This window comes from Rhinoderma darwinii, chromosome 9, assembly GCF_050947455.1.
Source record: "Rhinoderma darwinii isolate aRhiDar2 chromosome 9, aRhiDar2.hap1, whole genome shotgun sequence".
Lineage (NCBI taxonomy): Eukaryota > Metazoa > Chordata > Amphibia > Anura > Rhinodermatidae > Rhinoderma > Rhinoderma darwinii.
The window spans coordinates 46838619-46855638 of NC_134695.1; the positions used below are offsets into that span (position 1 = coordinate 46838619).

The window sequence follows — 17020 nt, forward strand, 5'->3', positions numbered from 1 at the left end:
CTCTTTTGCATTCCCATTTAACTCTCTTTATTTCCACAGTCCACTCCTTCTCCTTCTGCTGATCTTTTGGGCCTGGGAGCTCCTTCCACCTCTAGTCCTGGTGCTCCGCTGGCTGCCGCATCGGGTAGTCTTCTGGTGGATGTCTTTGCAGATACATCACTACCTGTTGAAGCGGTTACTACAGGGCCTGAAGAGAACTTTGAAAGGTAGAGTACTCGATCTTGAGGAGAAGCGCTAAATGTAATCGAGACATCAAACTATATGTTGTTGCATAATTATTGCTTTCCCCCGAGGACCGCATTAGTAATGACTCCATATTGGAATCTAATAGGCTTGATATAAGTTCTATAAGAGTGCACGCTGGGATTAGGGGAACTAATGGTACTCCGTGTTGCTGCCTCTTTTCCCCTTGGTTTTCTTCTTTGCCGCTGATGCCCGATACAGTGATGCCCCAACATCCACAGAAGGGGCATTTGGGGAGCCAGACCCTTCTGTTCAGGAGGCTGACGATTTCTTCTACAAGTAAGCAAAACCACTCTGATCAGAAAGACCCATCTGGTTTCTTCTACCATTCCCCTTTCCCTGCTGCGGTTTGGCCTTTTCATTTTAGGTGTCTTTGGTATTAAAGCAGCAGCGGCTGAGGCAAGAAAAAAAAACTCTGTACAGTGAAATAAGTGAAGGGGTCCAAGACTAACTATTCTGAATATTAGTAGAAGCTGGACTCTAAATCCATGAATATTTGGCAATTTAATCTCAATTACTACCATTGTTTTTATTATTTTATACTAATATGTTCCATAAATTACAGAACTACAAAACAGGAGGAATGTCAATTAATTACACAATGAAAATGTGGAGTGTATGTGGTATCTAAAAGTTAGATCCTCATTATATATTGTATCTTTTTCACAAGGCTTGGATACAAAAAGGGGGTTTTACACTAGGCAATTATCGGGCAGACAAGCGTTCGTCAGCTGATCGTATAGTTTTAAAAAAAGTAAGATATCGTTGTCGGCGCTGCCGACATGATGATGATGTATGGGGACGAGCGATCGGAGGAACGAGTGCTCGTCCACATACATAGCTCCTTGTGACAAGAGCAGACGAGCGCCCATCACTGAGCTGACTCCCTGATCGGCGCTCGCTACATCGGCCGGTGTAATAGGGCCTAAACTGATATGTATTGTGAAAACCCTCCCCAACCTAGTGAAACACTGCTAGTGGATTTAACGCATCCTAAATAAAGTTTGAGTATCATGAGCTAGGCGTTAGTCGACCACTACTTCTAGATTTTTACGTATCTAAAAGATGGTTAAACAGGCTGTACAGGTTTACACACTCCCTGTCAATGACAGACCATCTAAAGAGGACCGGTTCTCTCTCCTGACATGTCTGTTTATTTAATACCCGCTTTTAAGGTAATCATTTTGGTGAATGTTTTCTTAGAACCTGCATTGTGCTGTTCCTCTGTTATTCCTCCTGGATATGTATGAATAAAATGACAACTGGGTATTACCATTCCTTGTCAATAGTTTGTGTCCCTATACAGTCTGATACTGTCGGCACTGATTAGATAGCATTTAGGTATTTGGGCACATGTGTTGACGGGAAATGGTAACACCCAGTTATTTTATTCATACGTTTCCAGGAATTTATCTTGGAGGGAATGGAAGTATTTACTAAAACAGACCGGTCAGGAGAACTAACATATCCTCTTTGAAGTAGACCTACCTGAACAGAATTCAAGGGGTCCGTTAGCATTTATTAATGGGAAGGTATATTAAGAAATTACATTATTTAAAGAGGCTCTGTCACCAGATTTTGCAACCCCTATCTGCTATTACAGCAGATCGGCGCTGCAATGTAGATTACAGTAACGTTTTTATTTTTTTAAAATGAGCATTTTTGGCCAAGTTATGGCAATTTTTGTATTTATGCAAATGAGGCTTACAAAAGTACAACTGGGCGTGTTTACTACTTTTACTAGCTGGGCGTTCTGATGAGAAGTATCATCCACTTCTCTTCAGAACGCCCAGCTTCTGGCAGTGCAGATCTGTGACGTCACTCACAGGTCCTGCATCGTGTTGGCACCAGAGGCTACAGTTGATTCTGCAGCAGCATCAGCGTTTGCAGGTAAGTAGCTACATCGATTTACCTGCAAACGCTGATGCTGCTGCAGAATCAACTGTAGCCTCTGGTGCCGATGTGGCCGACACGATGCAGGACCTGTGAGTGATGTCACAGATCTGCACTGCCAGAAGCTGGGCGTTCTGAAGAAAAGTGGATGATACTTCTCATCAGAACGCCCAGCTAGTAAAAGAAGTAAAAACGCCCCGATGTAACACACATAATACACGCCCACTTGTACTTTTTTACTTTTCAACACGCCCAGTTGTACTTTTGCAAGCCTCATTTGCATAAATACAAAAATGGTCATAACTTGGCCAAAAATGCTCGTTTTTTAAAAATAAAAACATTACTGTAATCTACATTGCAGCGCCGATCTGCTGCAATAGCAGAAAGGGGCTGCAAAATCTGGTGACAGAGCCTCTTTAAATCAGGGTTTTATTATACACATTTTTTTTTTAAAATGTTATTTGTCTACCAAAAAAAAATCTTAACCTATGTTTTACTTTTCACACTGGCCACTTAGAGCAGTCACAAATAACTGATATTTCCTGTTCTCTGTACTGTAGCTAGATTGTCAGCTTTACTGTAAATACAGGTACAGGATGAAGAAAATAATCATCAGAGGGTGGCAACTATTGGATTACTGGAAGCCCAGATAAGGCAGGAGAGCAACACTATAGACACTATAGACAGTATAGGTTTTGGTCTTTGTGATTTCTGGCATGCACAGTGTTGCCGCGAAGACCTTGTGTGGTGTAACATTAGCAAATACATCTGTCTGTCTGGCTTGTGTAGTGGCCGCCATATGTGTATACAGAATTTGATTAGGATCCAAACGATTTTCATGACAACGCTTCACGGAAATCAGAACCTGGCTATTCTACAACACAGGCTTTGGGCTTGTAACTTTAAGTGATTTATATATTGTCCTAGAAGTGTGATGTAAAAAAAAAAAATATATAATTTTTTTTCATATTTTTAAAAACAAAAATACATTATTTTCTATTTTCTTCCGGTAGGTCTTATAACATTCCAAATTTTTTTTTTATATCCCCAGCCCTATAAAAGTAGCCATTTTTTATATATATATTAGTGTGTGTGCTATTGGAATTCTAGCTGTAGTTACCAAAGCTCTCCCATGTTTTGATTAGCTGTCTATTTGGGACAGTGAGAATAGCAATAATTTTAGAATTGGTTGGCCCACGCTTTGAATGTTTTTAAATATTTGGCACTCTTTCCTGTCCAAATCTATATCTACACCAAGCAAAGGTGCACATAGGTTTAATATGGAAATTCAGTGTTTTTTTTTAGGCCGAATCAAGTCACTGCTGCTTTAACCAGGCAACTGTTACATGCAACAGTATTTCATCTAACCATGTAACACACCCTGTATCAGGGGCCACGCATTCCACCCTGGACCACCGGATTTTTGCATGTATTAAAGTATTTGTATTATTTAACCACATGTTTGCTTTCTGACATCTTACCGATCAAGAACGGAATGACTGTCCACCCCATTCTCTGCAGAATTCAGAATGTTATATTTTTATATTCTATACTTTAGACTTTTATAAAATGACAGGAGCTCTTCCCTTTCCCTTGTTATAGTGAATATAATGTCATTCTGGAGTGGATCTACTCAGAGGACCGGTCACCTCTCCTGACACGTCTGTTTTAGTAAATTGTTTTCTCCATGAAGTAACAATTCTGGGGCATCTTTTCTTATAACTCTCTCTCTACCTTCCATTCATCTCTTAGAAATGTATGAATAAATTAACTGGGTGTTACTAGTTGGCGGAAAGTCCCTACACGGACCGCCAATATCCGAACAGAGTTCTAAGAAAAGAATCTCCAAAATTGTTATCTAATTGGGAATACAAGTATTTACTAAAAAAAAAAAGACCTGTCAGGAAGGGCGACAGACGCTGTCTAAGTATGGTTTAGGTCAACATGGACAAATGGGACAATGCATGTTGATCTCAAGTTTTCAATCCCTTTTGGACATACACTATATGCACAAGTATTGGGACACCTACACATTACACCTGCTGGAGATTTTATGACATTCCATTCTAAAGTATGGAGTTGGTTCCTCTTTGGAAGCTGTTTTAGTTGCAGTCTTCTGGGAAGGCTTTCTACAAGATTTTGGAGTGTCTGGAATTTTTTTTCCCATTCATCCAGATGACCATTTGTGAGGCCAGACACTGATGATGGGCGAGGGGACCTGGCTCACAATCTCTGCTCGAAGGCCACGCAGTGTATCCGGCCTAGAACCTGCAGTACTATAATATGGTGTGATTTATTTTTTATTTTTTCCCTCCCCCCCCGGACAGTTATTCCGCTGTGTAATTAAGCGCACATACTTACCCCCTCCCTCTGACGTCCGCACCGGCCTCCCTGGATGACGTTTCAGGCCATGTAACGACAGTCTGTGATTGGCTGCAGCGGTCACATGGGATACGTCATCCCAGGAGGCCGAGCTGCACGAAGTAGGGCGTTCTGGTTAAGTATGTTTTTCTTGTTTTTCCAGCATTGCGATTTTTGCAGCGTAAACGCTGCAAATACGCCGCGAAAGTCGCAACACATGGCTTTCTGTTGCGGGTTTTGCATCTCCATTGAATTCAATGGGCAAAACCTGCAGCAGAAAACCAATGAAAACGCAGCATAAATTAACATGCTGCAGAATAAAATTCCACACCACAGGTCAATATATTAATGTTTACGCTGCGTTTCTTTTCCGCAGCATGCGCATGAGATTTACTAAATCTCACCCACTTTGCTTCTACTGTAAAGGCTGCGGATTTTCTGCACAGAATTCCGGAACGTTTACGACAATTGGGAACCCTGCCTACTTCATCCCGAAGGTGTTGGATGGGGTTGAGGTCAGGACTCTGCGGCCAGTCAAGTTTTTCAACACCAAACTCACCCCACCATGTCTTTATGGACCTTGCTTTGTGCACAGTCATGCTGGAACAGAAGAGTGTCCGTCCCCCCCCCCCCCAAACTGTTTTCACGAAGTTGGAAGCTACAATTGTCCAAAATGTCTTGTTATGCTGAAGCATTAATATTTCCCTTCACTGAAACTAAGAGGCCTAGACCAACCCCTGGAAAACAACCCTATAGAATTATCCCTCCTCCACCAAACTTTGACTGTATTGTGCCAATTGTAGACAGGTAACTTTCTTTTTTCATTCGCGAAACCCAGATTGCCAGATAAAGAAGCGCGATTCATCACTCCACAGAACACATTTCCACGAAGTCCAGTGGCGTCGTACATTATACCACTCCATCCAACACGTGGCATTGTGCTTGGTGATGTAAGGCTGGCATGCAGCTGCTCGGCCATGGAAACCCAGGTCATGAATCTCCCGGCGCGCACAGTTTTTGTGCTGATAATCCCAGAGGCGGTTTGGAGCTCTGCAATTCTGGATCCGGCAATGTGTTAGCGACTTTAATGCGCTACGCGCCTGTGCACTCAGCCACCCCTCTCTCTGTGACTACACGTGGTCTGACACTTCGTGGCTGAGTTGCTGTGGTTCCTAAACGCTTCCACTTTGTAATAATATCACTCACAGTTGATCGTGAAATATCTAGGTAGAAATTTCATGAACTGACTTGTTGCGTTATTGACCACCTATTACAGGACTGTTACAGGAGAATATTGTTCCCATCCAGACACTGTCTTATGACCACATAAAATATACCTGGTAAATAGATATAGTATATACTGATATTATTCAGTGGTGTTCACCCTTTGAGGTGGCAGTATGCTCAGAAGCCATTTGGTCATAGATTCTTATCTACTGCCTTATTAGCATTACAATGGACCTCAGTACAGGAAGGAACCATTGTAAACTGGATGTAGAGACAGCTGAGTATACTGGGAATAGATTTACCTATACTGTACAGATGCACATTGGAAGGTGTATGGGTGGTCATAAGGCGGAGTCAATGGAATGGGTGGGTTCAACCCAGGGATAGGAACATATAGGTCATGGGAAGCTCTTGGTGCGGGCTCTTTCCTGCCAGCCCTGGACGATCAGCACTTAACATCAGGAGCAAGCTAAGTTATATTAGATGTGTGCTTTCTGTGTATGTATATAAGTATAATTATATTACAGCAGACTTTATATGTGTACATAGAGATATTCTAGGAATCTTATGTGGATTATAGATGAGTAGATATATATATGCTGTTTATGTCTCTATATGTACATGTACTAATGGTCAGGCGCTGTATGTGGCTTTGGTTATAGTGGTAGTACCAGGAGACCGTATAAGGTTGGGACCTGGATTTATATTATATATACATACACATTACTAGTCACATGTGCAAAGTGTCCAGGGAAGGTAGGAACAGAGGCAGCTGTGTGAGGTTGTGTTTATGTAATGTATTGTATCTTGATGTAGTGTATATTGGTTTGTCACGTCTATGTTATGAGTAAAGTATTTTTATATATTTAAGTATCTGCGAGGGTTGTATGTTACTCCTGTGGTGTGTGAAGGACTGGAGTGTGTGCACATTGTGAACAATACAAAGTAAGCGGACTATATAGGAAACAGAGGTAACGGACTAGGAACGGAGAAAAAGGAGATAATACAGATAGTCATTTGCCCCCTTTAACAAGGACGACGCTGAAATTCAGTGGTCTCTTTACGACGACCCATTCTTTCACAAATGTTTGTAAAGACAGCCTGCATGTCGAGGTGCTGGATTTTATACACCTGTGGAAATGGGACTGCATGAAACACCTGGATTTAACGGCTAAGAGGTGTCCCAATACTTTTGTCCATATAGCGTATGTGTCTAAGTAACGCTACTGTCATACATGTGGTCCTCTTCATGGAACTGTACAATAATGCTGCAGTGACTTTGGTTCACGGAAGTTCTTATGAAGCTCATTGGCTTTTAGTGGAGATTATTCACTGTCCAGCACTTCAGTAAATGTCGTTTTGTGGTTTTTTTTTTTTATAACCTCTTCTCTTCTCATCTTAACTAGTCGTCCGCTGATGACTCCAGACTTTCCTCTATAAAAGGTGTAATACAAAGTATTTCTTTTTAAGGTTCATCTGCAAAAATAATGGCGTTCTTTATGAGAATCAGCTGCTACAAATTGGCTTAAAATCCGAATTTCGACAAAATCTTGGTGAGTGATTATTTTTTTTTTTTCTTCAAATGGTTGACTCTCATAACGTAGATCCTAGACCTGCTTCAGTGTGAGGCAGTACAGGGTATAATAGTGGTTCCTGCTTCTGTTTGAAGACCGCATTGTGACAAGGCATTTTGACAGGTTTTAAACCGCAACAGCCATGGGAAAAAAAGAGAAGGGCCATGCAGTTACTTGGAAAGACTTCAGCGTGCCCTAAAACAATATGGATTTTGGTCGTGTTGTGTGAACTGCATTTTTTAAGAAAATGTAATTTAATATGTGGAAGCAGCGATCAATTACTGCAGTTGCTTTACTTAAAAAAAAAAAAAAAAAAAAAAGGTAGATGTGAATGCGCTCTTCTGTAGGGGTACTTGGAATGTGTTTAAAAGGTTTTAAGCTGCAGCTACAGGTCAATGGTCTCATGTCTAATACTTTACACAACATTGTTTTAGGATATTGGTTCTTGTGACGTTATTGTGGGATTGTACTTGGCGTATATCTTTAAAGGGGTTTTCCAACAAAACACCTGTATCCCCTATCCACAGCATAAGGGGATACATGTGTGATCGCTGAGGGTCCGACTGCTATGACCTCCAGCTGTATTTACGATTGAATATAAGGGTCCCCATGTAGTGTAAACACTGGATTTTCTGCAATGGATTTTATAATAAAGTAGCAGCAGAGTGGGTGAGATTTGAACAAACCACAACCACAGGCTGCGTAAGAAATCCGCCGAAAACCGTTCATAAATTGATCTGTGTTGCAGTCTTTTTTTTTTTTTTTAATCTGCAGCCTGTCAATTTATACTTTGCAGTCGCTGCTTTTCTGCTGTGAGTTTTCGCCATTGAATAAAATAAGGAGGTAAAACCCGCAACCAATAGCAATGTTGCCTATTTTTATGGCGGAAAAGCGACAAAAATTGCAACTCAGAAAAAAAAAACAACATTTTATTTAACCAGAACTCTGTGCTTCTCTGTCCAGACCAGCTTGCTGGAATGATGTTTCATCCCATGTGACTGCTGCAGCGGTCACATGGAATAAAGCGTCATCCCAGGAGGCCGTGCCTTGGTCATCACACCATGAACATGGATAAGTTGAAGCTTTTTTTTTTTTTTTTTTTTTTTAAACCTGTTTTCTGCAGCGAACATTCCGCCTGAAAAAAATGCACCACAATTTCGTGCAGTTTTTCAGCCAGAATTCCATGCGGGGTCCAGGATGGATACTCCCTGTGTGAACATTGCCTAACCTGTATTTATGGAAAATAAGGTTGCTTGGACAGTGATTTACATATGGCCCATGGATGACTTGCCGTAGTGTGATAACTTAGAAAATGGGGAGCACAGAGTTATGCATTAAAGGGAAGCCTACTATAGTATGTTATGAATTTCTGGAATATCATGTACAATAAAATTGTTCTGAATGTCTCATAATTTTTCTTTTGCATCCCATAGGTCGTATGTTTATCTTCTATGGTAACAAGCTGTCCAGTCAGTTCCAGAACTTCACTCCGACACTAGTTTGTTCTGACGAGCTAAATGCCAATATCCTTAAGTAAAATACAATATTTGAGTTCACGTAATGTGGAAATCCAACAATGCAACATTTAATATAACATTAAAGAGATTACCTGAGATTATGAAAAATTCTGATAAAGTATGTATGTGTCTGGATGATCCCCATGTGATGCCACCATAGCTCAGAAGTAGTTATTTTCCATTTTCATGGTTTCCCAGCTCTGTGCAGTACTGCTGTTGTGATTCTGGCTGGACTGGATGTGGATGGGATTATTGTATCCATTCCCATGGTTCCTCTCACCCGTTGCCTCTTTTTATAGCTGTCTGCATTCCCCTCAATTACAATGTGTAAAGTAGTTCTGTAATTACTCACCGTCTTCATACACAACACAAGCTCTGCTACTGACACTGCCCGATCTGCCCAGCCTGCGACATGACAGAGCAGGGAAGATGTCATGTGATCAGTGACGTTTTGTTTTTCCGAGAGGCAAGTTAACCACATGTTAAAGGGAATGTGTTGCTAGAAAAAAAAATAAAAAAATAAATAAATATATATATATATATATATAGCAATGCAAAAATAGGCAGCACACCATAGATAAAGTGAAAAAAAGAGAGTACTTTATTAGCCCCAAATGCATTTGGGGCCAATAAAGTACCCTCTTTTTTTCACTTTATCTATGGTGTGCTGCCTATTTTTGTATTGCTGTTGATATTGAGAGCTTGGTCGGCTCCCTGGGACCTGCACCCACATCTTCTTCTTCACCAGTGCTGCTGGATTTAGTTTTTTTGTGTGTGTGTGTATGTATATATATATATATATATATATATATATATATATATATAAATTTTTTTTATTTTCTTTTTGTTAGACTGTTAGTATATAAGTGATTACACATTGTTCTAATTTTTTTCATTTTTTCACAAGTCAGGAAATATTATAAATTAGATTCTAATTTATAACATTTCCATGTGCTGGTCACTAGAGGGAGCAATTCCCAAAATTGCATCATTGGCATGTGGTAAAGCAACTTCATTGCTTTATGCTGCAAAATTGGAGAAGACACACTCGCTCTAGTGTCCTCAAACAATCCCCCCTCCTTTATGCTGGCTAGTGCCAGGAGAAAGGAGGGGGTTGAATGTTCAAACCTCCTACACCGTGTGCCGCCATTTTTTGAGTGAATGCACAGTGTAGGATGATTAGATACAGTGGTAATCACAGTATAACACAAACATACACGAACGTAAAACACACATCTCATACACAAAAACCTGCTGCTGCTCCCTCCGCTCCTAGTCCCTGCTTCTGAACACATGTCCGGAAGCCGCGACCGGAAGTAGTCCTCTCACTATCCGGCCGCGGCTTCTGGTCCACATGAAAATGGCACCGGATGTCGCTCTGCCGAAGACCTTCCTTTTGGACATGCGCCGTTCCCACACAGACGGCGTACGCTATAGTGAATGGAACGGCTCCCGTTCGCATTCTCTATGGGGTTGTATGTGCCGCATTCCATCTCTGTGTCGTTAATTGACACATACAGAGATGAAAAAAAATATATGGCAGCCCCCATAGAGAAGTAAAAGAGAGAAAAAAGTACAACACAAAAACACAAATAAATAAATTTATTTTAATGACCTACTAAAAGCAATAACATATTAAAAAAAAAAATTTTCATGACCCCTTCCCTTTTAATATGTAACCTCACACAAGCAAGCAATATGACCAGGCTCCTGGTGTTTGAGACTACATGTAAGACTGGCTTACAGAGGCAACTCAGCTACAGAAAGTACATTCGTATGTGAAAAATCTTCCTTCATGTAAACGATCAACACATCATTTTTAAAAGCTGCATAACCCCTTTAAGGAGGAATTTATTAAGCACTATATGCCGTATTTCTGGCGTAGAAAAGTTACAATTTGCATTTTTTAGGATGACTAGGCTTGGCAAAACAGGAATGGCTTGTCTCTGATGACAAATTTACTATAAACTGTTTCTGGTGTGAATTATAGCTTAAATCTACGCCAGGACGGCCAGAGATGCAAATCATTTATTAAGAAGAGTGGGTTTCTTAATAAATTTAGGAGAATCTTATACCAGCGGTCTTTATATTAAGATGGGTGTATGAAACGCCAGTCTTTATAAATGTTCACCGAGATGCTTGAACCCAAATTTCACCATTATCACTGACCGGTTTCTTTTATAATAAATACAAATATTATAAATCCACTAATGCAGAGGCAAAGTGGAGCCCGTTGCCCATTTCAAACTATTTACTCTGGAAAATGAAAGCTTTAGTCTGATTGTTGATGTGGGTAACTTCTCCTCCACTCTGGACTAGCACAAGTTTTGATTGATAAATCCACTACACACTATCTAATAGTTTTGTCCTTGACCGTGATGTCCAAGTCTGAATCTCCAGTCTAAGCCGGTGGAGTCCACCGTTGATGGAGGAGCGCAGGTACAGCAAGTGATCAATATAGAATGTTTGCAAGAGTTTATAGAAGCTCCTGTTCTGAGCATCCAGTTCAGGTGAGTGCGACTAAAACTAAACTATTCTACAGTAGATTTCTTTACTACTGTATATTATGTTGTCTATATATTCCTCAGTTGTATAGAGAGTTCAGTATAATGGGCCTGATGCATTAAAATCACCCAAAAAGTTTGCCAACTAACCAGTCAGATCTAGAATTCTCAAACCTGCTCTGGAGGAATGATTTGACTTCTACCCATGCAGGAGGTTTAACAGGAACACTGGTCCTAAAGTGTATTTCCACATTTTAACACCATTTCCATATATCATTCTAAAAAAAGCTGTAGCATAGCACAGAGCAGCGCTCCAAATTCTGCAGACTTTATAATGGAAACCTCTTGTCTGCACAGAACGGATTCTTTCAACTGCATGTGTGATACTGCAATAAAATAAAACACGAGGGGTATTCCCTAGTGTCCCCTGTAAAAGAATTGCAATGTTTAAGTATGAAATCATAAATCCTGAATTCTTAATGACTAAGGCCCCATTCACACGACATTGCCTGTAATCATAGTCCATGATTACAGGCATGGCCGGCCGCGGACAGTCACCCGCATTTACGGACTCTTTCTACGGCCATGTCACCTTTCCGTAAATATATGGGAAGGTGTCTGTGGGCCGTAGAAATTAATGGAACTGTATTTTGATCTGCGATTACGGGCAGTAATTGCCAACCAATTACGGTTGTGTGCATGGGGCCCAACACTCCTGTAATCTGCCTCCCATATTATCTTTTCATGCGTCTCTTTACCTAAATTTGCGGTGATTTAACCTCTTTCAGATACGGGGGCGCTTTCCAGAATTTCTCAGTAAAGCTTCCCATCACACTCAACAAGTTCTTTCAGCCAACTGAGATGGAAGCCCAAGACTTTTTCCAGCGCTGGAAGCAGCTCAGCAGGTAATTATCAACCCACTAGGGAAATGTCCAGACCCTATGATGTCTGTATATTATTGCTGTAGACTGTTTTGTATTTTTCACATTCAATGACTGATATTTGATCAGAATCTAAATGACCGTTTTATATATATATATATATATATATATATATGTGTGTGTATATATATATATATGTGTGTGTGTATATATATATATATATATACATATATATATATATAATATATATTGTTTTTTGTTTTATAAACAGCCCTGACCAGGAGGTCCAGAATATTTTCAAGGCAAAACATCCAATGGATCCAGAGATCGCAAAAGCAAAGGTTGGCCCTAAACACTTGACCTGGTGTGATGTCATAGCTGTGTGTGTGCTCTGAGCCAATCCGATATCTCCATCTGCTCCCCCTTGTGTAGTCTCACACACAGGCAGAGCGACTGTAACATGATCCCTCTCACAGCACAGACACTGAGGGCCAGATCGTGCATCTTCCCCTCCTTCCGGTCTAGAATTTAATGTATAAAGGGAACCTGTCACCAGCATTTCACCTATTAAACCAGCAATACCTGGTGGTAGTGGGTGAAAAATCATTTTTATGTAACCTATGATTATCTTCTAAGTTTGCTCTATACCTATTTAGTATTACATTTTTTCGTGTTCCTGCATCTTATGTGAATGAGCATAAGTCATATCTTCATTCCTCAAGCTTTTCCGAGTTAACCCCGCCTTCTTACTTTTGACAGCTCCTCGCCTCCACCCCAGCACACACACAATCCTGCGCTTGTGCATTGATCTGTTCTGGTACGCACGCACAACGGAACATCATAGCGTCACAGATTTGAGTCCCGGGCGAAGCAGGGAAGGGTGTCTGACCATACATGACAGGCGCATGCACGCTTTCCCAGACGAGATTTCGGCATTCAGGGCGGGCCAGTTTTCCTCAGTGGGCGGGCATAAGAGTAGGAACTAACAAGACTGCCGGGTTATTACCATAAAAGGCGCAACATTTTTGCTGACCGTTATTTACGGTCAGAGGAGGAGTTTAGGAGAGGTGATAACGGCAATGAGCTTTTGACAGCAGCGTCCAGCGAGGGGTGAGTAGAGTTCAATAGGTGAAATGCTGGTGACAGGTTCCCTTTAAATCTAGATAGATTTTTATGGTGACGGAGGAGGTTTCTGAACATTTACACAGAGCCTGATTTCAGGGGAATAACTACAGGCTGAGCCACTTCCCCTAAGATATATCACACAGTTTCAAGTACATTTACTTAAGATTGGCGTTTTTCTATTCTAATAATGTGAACCAGACAGGGCACTAGGTTAGTTGTAACTTTTGTAGTGGCTTCTCCACATGTACGGTAGTGGCCACATGTGCAGTACATGTAACAAAAAAAATCCACGTTGTTTGAGGGCTAGTTATGAATTTTCAAATTAAATACTTTATATTTCTCTTGCTTAATTTTCGGTGTAAATAACCGTATATGCTTCAAAGTAGTTTAGTAATAGCTTCTAGCGCCCTCAAAGATCCTGCAGATGTCACGGTTTACCTCCTGATAGCCTATTACTAAAACCTTTTCAAAGTGCATATACTGTTATTGAACCCCTTAGATATCGCGGTCACTATTGACTGCAGCATCAAAGGGGTTAATCCACGGGTATTGTATCTAATCTACGTCTGACACCCATTGGTGATGGTGTGGGCTTAGCTTCTGAGCCCGTGCTATCACAGCAATGTACAGTAGCATGTCGCTAACGGTTAAAGTATTTTTACTACTAATTTCCAGGATATACATAAATACTTACATATTTGGGGAAAAATTGTGCATTTGGTAATATGTAACTTTTTTTTTTGTCTTTTAGCTCATTGGTTTTGGTCCTGCGCTCTTAGAAAGTGTTGACCCAAACCCGTCCAATTTTGTGGCAGCTGGAATTGTTCAGACAAAAGCTCGACAAGTGGGATGTCTGCTACGCCTTGAACCAAATATGCAGGCGCAGGTGTGTAGTACTTGTATATAGTGGACACCATTTTTTCTCTATTTTAGCATGTCCTGTGGGGCGAAGAGAAGTCGGGGGGGCTTTTTAAAGGGTCCATCCTATCAGACCAACACCTTTTCTAAATGCCAACCCATCGTCAGTCAGTCGATCAGCACAGGTCTGGCCACTAAAACAACCTGCTGGGGAAATCTGGCAGGTACACATTGCAAATGAATAATAGGTGAAAGTGGAGTGCATTATGCAGGGGTCTTGGCTAATAATGGGTCAACCCGAGCAAGGGACTCCTGTATATGATGTCCACATGCTCTAATAGAGATGGGACAAGAATGCACAGCGTGCTAAAATGTGTGGAGACCTCGGAAACCTTAAAGGGAATCTTTCATGATGAAAATTCAGCTCGATCTTCAGGCAGCCTGATACAGAGAAGGAGCGGAGGAGGTTTCAAATGGTTTTGTGGGAGAAGATTCAGGATAGCTTGTGATTTTATTGATTCTAGTCTCTACTCATTCTGGCCTTAGTTCAGTGGGCGATCCTACCCTTTTTTTTTTTTCCCCCAGATATTTCTATATGCACTGTCCAATAGGGATGGTTGTCAATCATTGCGTGAAACCACCCACTGGACTCTTAACTCCAAAATGAGCAAAACTGTAAATTAATAAAATACAACTTGGGCTACGTTCACTTTTTGCAGACGCTTGACTGTTTTTTCGCTCGGAAATCCGCATCGAAAATCCACATGACCCTTAGGATTGTAGTGTTTCCATAGCAACGTCCACGCGTACTTGCCGGGTTTGCTGTGGATTTTAACCCTTTTAACTTGAAAAGGGTGAAATCCGCAGTGAACATCCAGAACAGAATGAGCAATGCTATGGATATGAAAACCCGCACAATGCAATGATTTCCATGTGAACAATGTTCAACAGCTGGTGGATGAGATTTTTTACAATCTCATCCACTTTCTGGCAATAGACCACCTGCTTCAGATATCTGCAAATACGGACTGATCTGCATTGTGTGCAGGCGGCCTTTTACTGAATCTTTCCTCACAAAACACTACCAATCTTCTCCGCTCTAGATCATGATATCTGCAGAAGAGACAGAATTTACAGTGACAGGTTCCCTTTAATGGGGTAGTCCAGCTGTCAATATAAAACGCCTCCTGGCTCACTTGTCTGTCCTATAGAGTTGTACTTGGCGACAGCGCTTTTTCGCTGCAGCTGTGCTGGTGTTCGTTTTACGTGCATATGGAATTTACTTTGTACGTTTTTTTTTAAATTGATTTGTAGGGTTTTTTGACCAGTAGACAAATGGTTGACTTTCTCATAACAAGGGAGATATTATTATAATTTTTTAGGACCTGCACAAGGGAAATAAAATAAAAATGGAAATGTTGCCTCTAACAACCAGGATGTTTTTTCTTAACTTTTCATAGGCCATGTGTTGCTTTTGAAACCTTGTAGAGCGCTCTAACTGAGATGTGTTTTCTGTCCCACACAGATGTACCGACTCACAATCCGCACAAGTAAAGAAGACGTTTCCCAGAGATTATGTGACCTGCTCTCAGAGCAGTTTTAAACCCAAATCATGCTGGCCCCAAAACCCTTGTCTTTGTGATCTTTCCTTACTGCCAGGTCCTTATCTCAGTGAAAATAAATATTCCTTACACATTGTGTATTTATTGTTCTTCATATCCTACAGGAATTCTGCGTCTGATGCCATAAAAAGGCTAGGTTAAAAATTCATGTGATTATCTAGTGCATAGGTTCCCAACCTATTAGGAGTACCTTAGGGACTACGTGGTTCTGTGTCTTTAGAGGGTACTCGCACTGGACTCATGCTATGTTTTTAATTGGTGCCGCACAGTGTATGATCATAGCCTTGGGGTGGACTCTGAATAGGGGGTAGGCGACTTCTATGATCAAATTTGCATGATAAACATTTTGTTAAAGTAAACGTGCCAACTACATTGTGGCAGTAATAAAGGTATTTATTTCTATCTATCGCTCGGCGGGTGCCAACAAGTAATCTCCATCGAAGGATTGTTCAGATTAAAGAAAAAATATCTTGCAGCACTCCAAATTTATAAAATAAATACATTTATCTCAAGGTTAAAGGCGGTGTATCTACAAAATCCAATATAACCACTATCAAGATCATAGCATGTAAGGCTGTCATTAGTGTATTCATCCGGTAATCAATGTTAAATAAATCCACGATCATTATAGGTGTATTAGTCATAGCTATGCATAGAAAGCTCTCTAGGAACATGGTAAGGCAGACATGGTCCAATCCAAGCACAATTATTAACATAATGAAGATAAGGCTGATGGAAATCTAGCTAGGCAAAGAAGCAGAGCAAAAGCTGAATATTGTAACAGATTGTAATGACTCGTGAAGACGTGCTGTGGGAACCTCCGCTATGAGAAGAAGCGTTCATGGAGCCGTAAAACTACTCCCTAGAGATAGGGACGCAAATGAAGCAATATCGCTAAGAGTACGTTGGTGTTTGTATGGCGCCCAATGAATGACTTTATCCTGAAAGGCCGCTATGTCTGTAGCCTAAGGTAAATGACCATATATCTGGCATTGAATTCTCATCACAAAAGGACCACTTAGAGGTATTGTCGCTGGTGGATGACATCATCCTGGGTTCACTTTATGCAATCTAGAGCAAAGTAAATGCTAATGGAAGTTTGTTTATAGAGACAGGTAGTTGCACATACGGGTGCAATTGATATACAAAATTTTTTTTTGTGCTATAAGATACTATCTAATAAATATTTTTTTCTTAGTCTGCTAGAGAGACTTT

The 17020-nt window shown here is 40.7% G+C and overlaps 1 protein-coding gene across 2 annotated transcripts in view; it reads left to right on the forward strand.

Moving 5' to 3' along the window:
- AP2A2 (adaptor related protein complex 2 subunit alpha 2) overlaps nt 1–15881 on the forward strand; it is a 73615-nt gene extending 57734 nt beyond the window's left edge. The window contains exons 15-23 of one of the 2 annotated variants that reach the window (XM_075837608.1): nt 40–206; nt 445–522; nt 7195–7277; nt 8732–8820; nt 11201–11325; nt 12108–12224; nt 12472–12541; nt 14077–14211; nt 15709–15881. In XM_075837608.1, coding sequence (XP_075693723.1) covers nt 40–206; nt 445–522; nt 7195–7277; nt 8732–8820; nt 11201–11325; nt 12108–12224; nt 12472–12541; nt 14077–14211; nt 15709–15786 — 942 coding nt within the window. In that variant the 3' untranslated portion in view covers nt 15787–15881. The remainder of the gene's footprint in view (nt 1–39; nt 207–444; nt 523–7194; nt 7278–8731; nt 8821–11200; nt 11326–12107; nt 12225–12471; nt 12542–14076; nt 14212–15708) is intronic. The other variant, XM_075837609.1, reaches the window with a different exon arrangement.
- Nucleotides 15882–17020: the final 1139 nt, after the last annotated feature.